This window comes from Amborella trichopoda, chromosome 9 (genome assembly GCF_054954075.1).
Source record: "Amborella trichopoda isolate Santa Cruz 75 chromosome 9, AtrichopodaSantaCruz75HAP2 v2.0, whole genome shotgun sequence".
Taxonomy (NCBI): Eukaryota; Viridiplantae; Streptophyta; class Magnoliopsida; order Amborellales; family Amborellaceae; genus Amborella; species Amborella trichopoda.
In genome coordinates this window covers 57,575,108-57,586,187 of record NC_142344.1, presented here as the reverse complement: position 1 = coordinate 57,586,187, position 11,080 = coordinate 57,575,108, and the positions used below count along the sequence as shown (strand labels likewise).

Sequence of the window (11,080 nt, the reverse complement as noted above, 5' to 3'; positions counted from 1 at the left end):
AACAAAAGGGCTACCCCTTAGCGTTAGAACCCCCAACGCCCACATTTGGATCAGCAACGCCATAGGCCTACCGTCATTCACAATATAAACAAATCATTGACCAGAAAGAAAGGCCTGAAATCCAGCAGGGAACATCATAATTGCATTGGTGTTGGAGGTGCTAACGCCTGTGTAAAGGGTGGCAATAGTGTATCGAAATTATTGACCTGAACCACTCACCTGAAGAGCCACTAAAAAATAAGGGTCAAAGCCTCACGTGAATGTAGCATCAGTGGCTCTTACGCCGGCGTCGGTGCCCACCCCAATAAATAAGGCAATAGAAATAATTGAAAATGAATGAATAGGCCTAGCATTGGTGGTGTCAATGCCTGAGTCATGGGTAGCAGTGCCAGCAAAAGTCGGCTCCCTACACATGCGAAAGAGTATTTCCATTTAATAGGAAAGACCATTATTGGAAATGGAATACTTAAGGCTTGCATTGGAAGTGCCCACACCCGCCTCTGCAATAGCAAGCCCTGTCAAAGAACAGAAGTGTGGGGTTGCTAGCAGCAATGCCCGTTAAAGAACATGAGTGTGGGGTCGGTGGCAGCAATGCCATTCAGTGGTGGTGATGTTGCCAATCAATGAGCCCAATCGTAAGTTGTCCAGTGGAACAGTATTTGCATTGATGAGAGGAAGCGTGTTATGCATGCCGTAATGATTCACCGACAGTGTTAGTACTGTTGGTGTGACTTTCGAAATGATTGATGGCACTAAAGTCGTGCCGTTGCTAACGCCAACTTTGATGTTGCCACTAGTGGTGCTGCAAATCGACGGCGCATATTGAATCGAAACTTTGTGACACCATTGAAGGGTCTTTTGTCTATAGATAGGAGCCCTAGACTTCAATTTTGATGCTCTTAAGAGACTTTGAAAACCTTGTCAGAGACTTCGAACCCTAACTGAAACTCAACCGAACTCGAAATTTGCTCTTGGATCCTAAAAAATCTAAGGCTGAGCCCTAATATTGACTTCCTTCAATCCTAATATTTATATCAACGTGCCCTAACCCCCCTGTATCGATTACTCCTAGCCGGCGGACTCTAAAGGATCGAAAAAGTCAAAGTACCAAGCACGATTCTAAACAAGGTCCTAAGCCTAGGGGCCCGGCTTGAGGTTACCTTTATTTACTTATTCGCATTTTATTTTTGTCTATTTCCAAACACTTTTTTAAATCTATCCCTCTTTTATTGGAAAACTCTTTTCTAAATCTTATAGCGGATTCTTGGTTTCCTCTCCCCTCAAAGCCAGTGCTAACGGTAATCTATACGAGAGCGGTTTGATGGTCGGGCCCTCGCCCGAATTACTATTCGACATGACCTCTTATCCTCTACCCACTTATTGACTGGGTTGCACCCAAAAAACAAAGTGAAGTTCACATTTCCTCCGATAGAATTTTCACGGATAAATATAAATATAAAAACTACATTAGCAAATAACAAGAATGGTAACCCAAGATATGATAATACTATTAGTAGGGGGGAGGGAGGGAAGGCCCTCACTATAGGACTGCAATAAAAAAACCCAAAACTTTGAAGTAGTGTTTGATCCAAAACATTGTGTAATAGATTTCCCCCCATTACTTGTCAAATGCTTAATAGGTTTTGCACCTTTCATCGGGGCATAATAGATTTCTTGATTTTTTGGGAAATCTCGGATAATCTTTTTTCATTTTTTTCTCATTTCGTTGCCATAAAGTGTACCCAAACAATGGAAATGTCATATTTCCATGTAATCTATTTTCATGTAATAGATTTACAGGTTCCCAAACAGCTCCTAAATGAAAGGGGTTGTGGTGGTAGCACCCCACATCCTAGTCACGTTGTGGTTTCCATTCCCAATACTAACACCACTCCACTAACACCTTCTAAAAACTAACTCCTAATGTACTTGAAAAAATGGGTAACGGTCTGTCTTCCCCATTGAATTACCCAAAAACAAAAGTGAAGTGCAAAAAAACAGTACTATAAGTGGTCAATCCAAATTGGTTTCTAACTAAGGCAGGCAATGGGTCGGGCCTGACCCAATTTGCCATAGGGTTGGCCTTGGATGCCCTGGCTGAGCCCGTCTCTGCCCTCTCTTGGCTGGGTTGGATAAATTTAATGGCTCGTTTGGTTCCTATGAAATTGTTTTCTAGCAAAAAATTATCATGTGATTAAATGTGAGAATATTTTCATACCAATTGGTCTTAGAGCATCTTTTTACACCAATTGGCAACTAATTGATGTGAAAATATTCCTAAACTTAACCACATGAGATAATTTTTTCATATGAAAATGTTTTCTAAAAAACAATTTCAAGTGAACCAAATATGCCCTAAAAGAAAAACTTGAAGAAAAAGGAAGGCCGGGCGAGGCCAAACAGGGTCGTCCTTGCAACAACCCTGGTCGAGGCCCCACATGGGCATTAGCCATGGTGGCCCAGCCATGCCACATTTTGTTGCCCAAGCCCTAATTTTTTAGGGCCAGGCAGGGCCCAACGTCCCTTCCGATTGTCACCCTTACTTCTAAGTGTTTGGCTTTGATGGCTCAAAGTGATTGAACCAATTGCTTCATACGGTAACAGTTTTGGCCAATGTTTAAAAAATCGTCTGGCTTGAACCTAAATCAGTATAGCCCAGCTCGAACAATAACTGATGAGGGGGTAATCTGGTTCTGAGGAGTCCATGAATTGCCCATTTCGCTGTTCAACATTTTGTTATTTTTATTTATTTAGTATCCGTGGATCGATAATCACTCGTCTTGGATCAGGTAAACAGACGTATGATCCCAAATTTTAGACCACTGGTTTTAGCATGGTTCAAGAAATCTTAGAATACTGGCCATACGGTGGCTCCTCAATATATGCAGCAGCCCTTCATATCAAAAGTGTTCAGTGTTGCCAAATATCCTCAATGTTGAATTTTATCACAGCCATTATATGACTACCGCATGTAAGGCTTCACTTTTGATGCATTTCGAAAAGTTGCCTCCTCCAAGTAGCTATGAGAAATAGAAAAACATGAATGATTTCTAAGACAGTCAAACTTGAGTTGAACTCACAGCTTTACCAGTCACTTGCAATTTATATTTCTGAGTGTTTGTTTTTTCAGTTCTGATAATATTGAAAGTAAATATTTTTTTTTACCATGAAGTTATCCAGCACAATTGCTCCTGAAAGCATTATTGTCAGTGAAATGAGGTCTTATGTCCTTTTCCGGTTCTCTCTTTTGCTTGATGAAATACTAGATAGCGGTTGAGTGCTTGAGAATGTGTTGCTATAAGGCAAGTGCATTTGGGCACACTTTGTCGCGGTGGGCCTTGGTAGGAATTGAGCTTGAGAATGTTTTGCAATAAGGCAAGTGCATTTGCGCACACTTTGTCGCAGTAGGCTTTGGTAGGAATTGATCTTAGGACGTAGCATTGCAAATCATCAAGCGCTAACGCTCTTTACCTCACTCACTACATACTTGGTTATTAAAATTGAGTGAGGCAAAGTCAAATTCCAACCCAAAAGTGATAAGATCTTACTTAAAGAGAACAAATCATCTTTGAATTGTCGGCATTGGCAGCTGTAAATACGAAAGAGTCAAAAAAAAAAACTAAATAAAACATAAGAAGCAATAAAATAATGAAACCTAATGAAAATGTGATAAGACTAGAAATAAATACAAATATAAATGACTTGCAAACTGCTGCAGCCTCCCAGCCGGCACCCGGAATAGGAGCCTTAATTAGAGTTTTATTGAATGATTGAATCCTATATTATGCTAGAAATGCTCGATTTATCTTTGTTTTTAATGAATTAGGACGAAGAGGCTCCTACAAATCTAGGGTTCAAGGAATTATAGATTTAGTTAAATAATGATCTTCTTTAAAAGATTGGGCAGACATATCATGGAAAGCTAGGGTTTATGGCTCCTATGGATGAGCTAAAGTAGGGTTCTTAAAGAATTTGAGTTAGGGCTTAGGTCAGTTCATAGTTCTAAGGTTTCCTAAGAGAGCCGACCTTATATAGGCAAATATACATGACAAATTAGAAGGAAATGGTTTATGACCAATAAGAGATTCATAGTTGTATGCGGTGCACATTTCAGGAATTGCACCGCAAGTTCCGATGCAGTCTGCTAATCAACTCTAATTGATGTAGAATTTTTCGGGATTTTGATTACGGTGATATTTTCTTATTATTTTTGATTAAAATTGCTCAGAAAATTGATTCTCTAAAATTCTCATTAGTTGGGGATTGGGTTTCCTATGGGATTTGGGATCATTTTTAATTATTCTGGGCTGGATTATGAACTAGGCATGACTATGGTTTGCTATGGACTGAGTACACTAGGCTAGTACAGTCCATAGGGAGTTTAGATGGCTATTGTAAGGCTTATTTTATGAACTTCCGGGTCGTATCTATGCCTTAAGATTTATAAATTCAGAAAATTATAGATTATAGACTCGGTGTCTACAACTGGAATTGAGTTTTTTTTTTTTTTAAAAAAAAAAAAAAAAAAAAGACCAAGAGACCATCTAAAAAAAAGCCTCTTGGAAAACTGAAAATGTGGAAAAATAAAAATATTGGAGGGGGAATACAGCGAGGATAACTCCAGTGAGTTATAATAACACGAGTATTTAAGTTGAAAAGTGGAAATATAGGAGATGCAAGTGTTAAAGCAGATAAAATATGTAATCACATCTCAGTAGACCAGACGTGACTTATTGGGATTTGGGAGTGACGACCAAGCAATAAGGACTTTGATTTGATGAGATTTATTTGCAAATGAGAAAGAAAGGGTGGGTGGGGTCATTGAATCTCATGATTTTCCGGTGCAAAGTGCGAACGATAAATTAAAGCAAAGGACGACCGTGGGCCACCGACCGAGGCGCAATATGCGCAAGACGCGGGGTTCAAACAGAGGGACAACGCATAGCAATGAGATGCACCACATCACCCCTCTCTCTCTCCCTCAGCACTAGGATAATAGGATTAGATCATAACCCCATTAGTCACATGCCAAGGCGCGGGTCAAGTTGTGTTATGCTTCACCTGTCCTAAACCTTATCAGAGCTCGTATACAGCTCAAGCTATTATTATTTATGACTTTTTGATGTGAGACTTTGAAAAAAAACCAAAATTTGAACTTTGAACTTGGTCACTATAATTAATGCAGCCACCCAATTTCATATCTAATAGTCCAAATTAACTGTGACAACTTTATACCAAAAGTAAATATTTTTGTTATATACTTTTCCTATGTATGTTACATCCCATATATAACAAAGGGGATTGTATTTTAACTTTCATAAAAAAAACAAAACGGGATTGTATATAATGAGACCATTTATCTTTGATACAAAGAAGTCACAATTACTTATAAACATCCGACATGAAGTCTAATAACTTAAGTATGTCACGAAATTCGATAATTATTTTTTTTTAAACTTTAAACTTATTCAATGGAATAAATGTAAATATCCAATGGTGTCAAGATTAGTTGTGATCACCTTATACCATAGATAAATACTCTCACTGTATATTTTTCCACAATGATGATTTCAAACTAGGCTCGGTTCTTTACTTGTGGGGTTGAGACTTATCCAAATAAGGTTCGAGTCATGTGGAACGTAGACCCGACCCATTTACACCCGATTGGGAGCTCTCTCTTTCAACCTCTCCACCATTCACGGCTCTTAGAGCGGGCCTCCTCATCATTAATTGTTATTGTTTGCATGTATGATCCATATATATTGGGCGGCGGGAATAGGTGGACTTTGAAGAGGAGCGGAGTGGAGTGGGTGGAGCCGAGTCTTGTCTCTGTCTTGCTTGCCTAAAAGATAAATGGCAATTGTTTGCATCTCATGCATTTTAGGTTTTTTTTTTTCGAAATTATTTAATATTTCCAAAGAGAGATTTTATATATAAGCATTACTTTATACTGTATGAAAGTTGGGGAATGATTTCATGCAAGGGTTTTATAGTAAATATAATAAAACAATATTAAAAATTTATGCTACTTGAATTTTTAAGCTACATTATTTTCATTTTCACGAACAATCATAAAAACAAAAAAACAAAAACAAAAACAAAATTCGAAAATTGTATTGAAAAATATATTTTTTAACCCACTTAATATAAGTATAGGTGCAGTTTGTATAGAGCCGAGGCTCTAAATAATCAAAGTCAATCGCACCTTCAAATAGTGTCGAGAAATGTATTTTCACCGCTACAAATCTTTGTGACGGTCTTAAAATAAATTTTCATCGTTAATTGTAACAATTAAAGCTTAAAAAAAAATGTAGATTGAACAGATCTATGAAAACTTGAAAATTGACAGTCTAAAAATGTGTTGCAAGATGCACTATTTCCAAAACTTGAAATCCATTTTTTTCTCATGTCCATGCATCTTGATGTTGAGATGATCAATATGATGATATTTGAGAATCAAAACAACCTCTTCTAGTGAAATTTTTTAGGTGAGCTCTAATTTGATTATTTACACCTTCAACTCTATATAAACTTTTTCCTATAAGTAATATGTTTATTGAGATGCTTAGATCTAGGCCTTAGAAGGTTTTTTTCATTTTTGTAGATGACTTTGTTATTATTAGATGAATAATGATAAAAAGGAAAAAATGATTTTGAGTTCATAATGGCTTAGATTAGATCAGATCAATGGTCAAAATTCATGGCTAGAGGGGGCTCATTTTGATAGTCTTTAGGGTGCAAATTGATTTTTTTTATTGAAATTGATTGTTGGGATGAAGAGAGTACTTATGTAAAATTTAAAGTCATACAAATATAGCTTTCTAGATATGTGTTTGCATTGTATTATAATGACATGGTGATAGAAGATCACTTCACATAGTAGTAAGATGTGCGTAAAAAGTTCACCGGAAAAAGTTGTATGAAAAACATTGATCATCTTGACCTCTAGAGGTAGATATGAGACAAAAAAAAACTACTTCAAATTCTAAAAATAGTACTATTTATAATATATTATTTGGACTATTTTCAATATTTTCAAATTTTTTAGAAAAGTAAATTTAAAAGTTTGAGTTCACTTGTTTCGACATATTTAATTTTGGATAGAGTTTGAGCTCACTATTGACCTAAATTTGACATGTGTATCTTTCAAAATTCATGTTAGAGATGGATTTGGGTCCTCAAGTTAACATAGGACCCTTAAACGGAGTTGGAGCCCTATTGTAACTTTTAAGAGTTAACACACTACTTAGTCTATGCGTGGGACCAATCCAAAGAGCTCGAACCTTTGTGATAACCGTCCATCTTAAGCTGATCCGCACCCCCGCAATTAGGTTGTTGAAATTAGTGTTTGCAAAATTGGGCAGTTCAAATTGGAATTGGTTAGAGCGGGATTAGTTATTGGCCATACACCACCGATCAACATCATTTTTCCCACCTCAATACTGCTATCGAAAGGATAACCTCTTGAGAAACATAGAGATTTTTTCTATTTAGAAGTGAAAGTTAACAAACCTAAAACTCATAGGAATACCACCCCTCTCTCAGAGGTCATGTCTCTCTCTTGGGGACCCATCTCCATATTGGTAATCCATTCCCATAACCTGCAAATGGGTGATCATCAAAGGATGTGTATTATGTCATTCTTCATTCTCTTATAAAGATATCACATTATTGTTTTCCAATAAAGTCAATTTTCTATTTCCTATACTACTAAAAGAAAATATGGGTATGGTGATTTAGCTATCACCAAACCCAGCAATTTCCACGTTTGGTAGCAAAATCACCATAATTGCTTTGACTACCTTCATTGAATAGATTTATTGATTTCTTCATACTTGCCACCATTGTGAAATTTTCACAAACATTTTGCTTTCATATTTTTCCACCTCAATCTATGGATATTTATTGATTTATTCACGCTTGCCGCCATTGTTGAATTTTCACAAACACTTTACCTTCATATTTATCCACCTAAAACCATGTATCCATAAAACTTTTGCATTCATCTTTTTCTTAATATAAACCTTAGCCCCGTACACAACTTGTGCTCTGATACCAATTGCAAGGGTATTGATAACCCCTTAGCTTGCGGAATCGATAATCCCAACCATCGGGATCACGCCCAATATCGTGTACTCAATTGATTAAATGCGAAGTAGATGAATACAACTATAAATCAAGTGCGATAAATAAAGCACACCACAACAACACATGAGTTATGTCGTTCACCCTGTAGGGCTACATCCACGGCTTCGGTAACTAGAAATTCACTATCACAATAAATAGTACAGTTTTGGATTACAAGAAAATATTTATCTCCTAACATCGATAAAAGACCATCACCGATCTTTCTTTCTAAACCTGCTCTCTCGACCAAGCAGCATCGTTGATCAACATCCTATTTTCTACTGCAATACCGCTATCGAAAAGATAATCTCGAGAGAAACATAAATATTTTTATCTCTCTAAAAGTAAAAGTTAACCAACCCTAAACTTATAGGAATACCGTCCATCTCTCTCGGAGGCTATGTGTCTCTCACTTGGAGACCATCTCCATATTGGTGTTCTATTTCCATAATCCTCAAAAGGGTGACATTCAAATGATGGGTATTATGTCATTATTCGCTATCTTATAAAGATATTGCTCTCTTGCTTCCCAAGAAAGTTAATTTTATATTTTTTATAATACCATAATATTTAGATGGAAATATGGGTACGGTGATTTAGCTATCATCAAACCCAACAGGGCGGTTCTGATTTTTGTTGGATTTAATGATCTGGTTGAATATTTTAAATTATTTTTGGATATTTTAAATTTTTTAAAAAAAATTATATAAAATCTCAAAAAAAAAAAAGATTTGTTTGTAGTGCATATTTGAATGGTTTTCATCGTTTTGACAAAGACTTAAAATTGTTTCGGACATTAATACTTTTATTACATTTTTTTTATCTTTTTTAAAAAGTTTAAAAATACCAGTGGGTAGAAATTGATTTTTTAAAATCAATATGTTTCACTAATTTTAAACTTCATTGGGCTTTAACTATTTTTGTATTTTTTATTTACTTAAACTTACGGGGATTTTAGGCCGGTACTCGATACATGGCGTTGGCTCGTTTCGGAGACCGGTTTGATTTTTCAAACACCGGTTAAAAACTTAACATCGTAGAGGTGTAATTAAGTTGCTCCTTTGGGTGGGGTTGGTGCATAACACACACGGGGAGCAAAGCAAACACATTTTTCATTAGTGGGCTGTGTTTGTAGGGAGCAGAGCAGGGCAGGGTTTTGACGTGGAGTTAGTGGGACCGGACCATGGGGGGATAATGATGGAGGCGCCTGCTCCTGGGCCCTGTTTGACAGCTAGACTTTAAGAATCTATCTGTCTTCCAATACCCAACCTTTTTCCTAACTCGAAATAATTCATAAATGGCAATTGCAATGGCAAATGGCAAATGGCAAATGGCAATGGCAGTGGCAATGCCGCTCCCTCATCATCAAAATACACCACACTCACTCTCTCCGCTCCGCATCCCGGCGTAGCGGCGCTTTTTTTTTTATTCTCTCGCAAAATAACTTTTCCCACCATTACAAATACACCCAATTCCTCCTCCCCCTTCTTCTACGCAACAAACAAGCCGGAAAATGGGTTCCTTGTTGGGAGGTGGTCCGGTGGCGGTCCTCCTGCTCTCCCTCTCATTTTTTGTGTGTAGCGGTGTCGTCGACGCCTGGAGGCCATGGCCGTCCCAACTCCACAACAACAGCAGCAGCAAGGGTAAGGGTAAGGGTGAGGGTGGTGGTGGTGGTGGTGGTGGTGGTGATTTAGAGTTCGGGGGATCCAAAAAGTATGAGGGGTCTTCGGATTTGGTGGAGCTGAGGTACCACATGGGTCCTGTGATGACCTCCAACATCACCGTGCACATCATCTGGTATGGCCGGTGGGAGGCGCCGGAGAAGAGGATCATCAGGGGATTTATCCGCTCCCTCTCCTCCTCTAACGTCCCCTCCCCCTCCTTGGCCGAGTGGTGGAGCACGGTGCGGCTCTACACGGACCAGACGGGGGCGAACATCAGCCGGGCCGTGGTCCTCGGTCACGAGAAGAACGACAGGCGGTGCTCCCGCGGCACCTCCCTCACCCGCCTCTCTGTCCAGTCCATCATTAAAGGCGCCATCACTGCCTCGACCAAGCCCCTCCCCATTGAGCCCCGCGATGGCCTCTACCTTGTACTCACCGCCCCACATGTCCGGATGCAGGACTTTTGTGGCCAGGTGTGTGGCTTCCACTACTTCACCTTCCCTTCGGTGGTCGGCTACACTCTCCCTTACGCCTGGATCGGGAACTCGGCGAAGCAGTGTCCAGGAGTGTGCGCCTACCCCTTTGCGGTGCCAGTGTACATGCCCGGGCTCAAACCCCTCGTCCCTCCCAATGGGAACGTGGGCGTCGATGGAATGATCAGTGTGATCGCCCACGAGATGGCCGAGCTCTCCACCAATCCCCTCGTGAATGCGTGGTACGCCGGGCAGGACCCATGCTTCCCCACCGAGATTGCCGACCTCTGCGAGGGCATCTACGGCACCGGCGGAGGTGGCTCCTACACGGGCCAGCTCTCGCTGGACCACCGGACTGGAGCCACCTACAACCTCAACGGAGAGAGGAGGAGGTTCCTTGTGCAGTGGGTGTGGAACCCCGTCCTCAACTACTGTTTTGGCCCCAACGCTCTTGACAAATAGTCTTCTTAATTACTTCTCTCTCTCTTCACTGCTTGGTTTTCCTTTTCTTCCTTTCTTCATCCCAAAACTCTCTCTCGCTTCTGTTTGATCCTCCCTTTGATTATATGAGATGATTTTTGCAGTGTAAAGATCAGATGGTTTCACAGTCTTATTAATAAAAAATATATACATTACAAAAAAAAAAAGAAGCTCCGTGTTCCCTGGATTTATTGCTCTCTCTCTTAAAATACGACAGCATTCCACCCCATAATCTTTTAGGGGCTTTTCGTATGCATACCTCTCACTATCTCCTTGTTTAATTTTTATGTTCTTTTTGCTTCCAATATTTCTTCGTTTGCATGCAGTAAAAGAGCT

At 39.3% G+C, this 11,080-nt stretch overlaps 1 protein-coding gene across 1 annotated transcript; it reads left to right on the top strand.

Moving 5' to 3' along the window:
- Positions 1-9,448: 9,448 nt before the first annotated feature.
- On the top strand, positions 9,449-10,911 carry EXL3 (EXORDIUM like 3). Its single transcript, XM_006857759.4, has one exon. The coding sequence runs from the start codon at positions 9,641-9,643 to the stop codon at positions 10,724-10,726; it is 1,086 nt and encodes a 361-aa protein (XP_006857821.2). The 5' UTR covers positions 9,449-9,640; the 3' UTR covers positions 10,727-10,911.
- The last annotated feature ends 169 nt before the right edge of the window (positions 10,912-11,080 follow it).

Bases quoted from the DNA above. Each gene is read 5' to 3' on its own strand.
- EXL3 (XM_006857759.4), top strand. From the start codon at position 9,641: ATGGGTTCCTTGTTGGGAGGTGGTCCGGTGGCGGTCCTCCTGCTCTCC.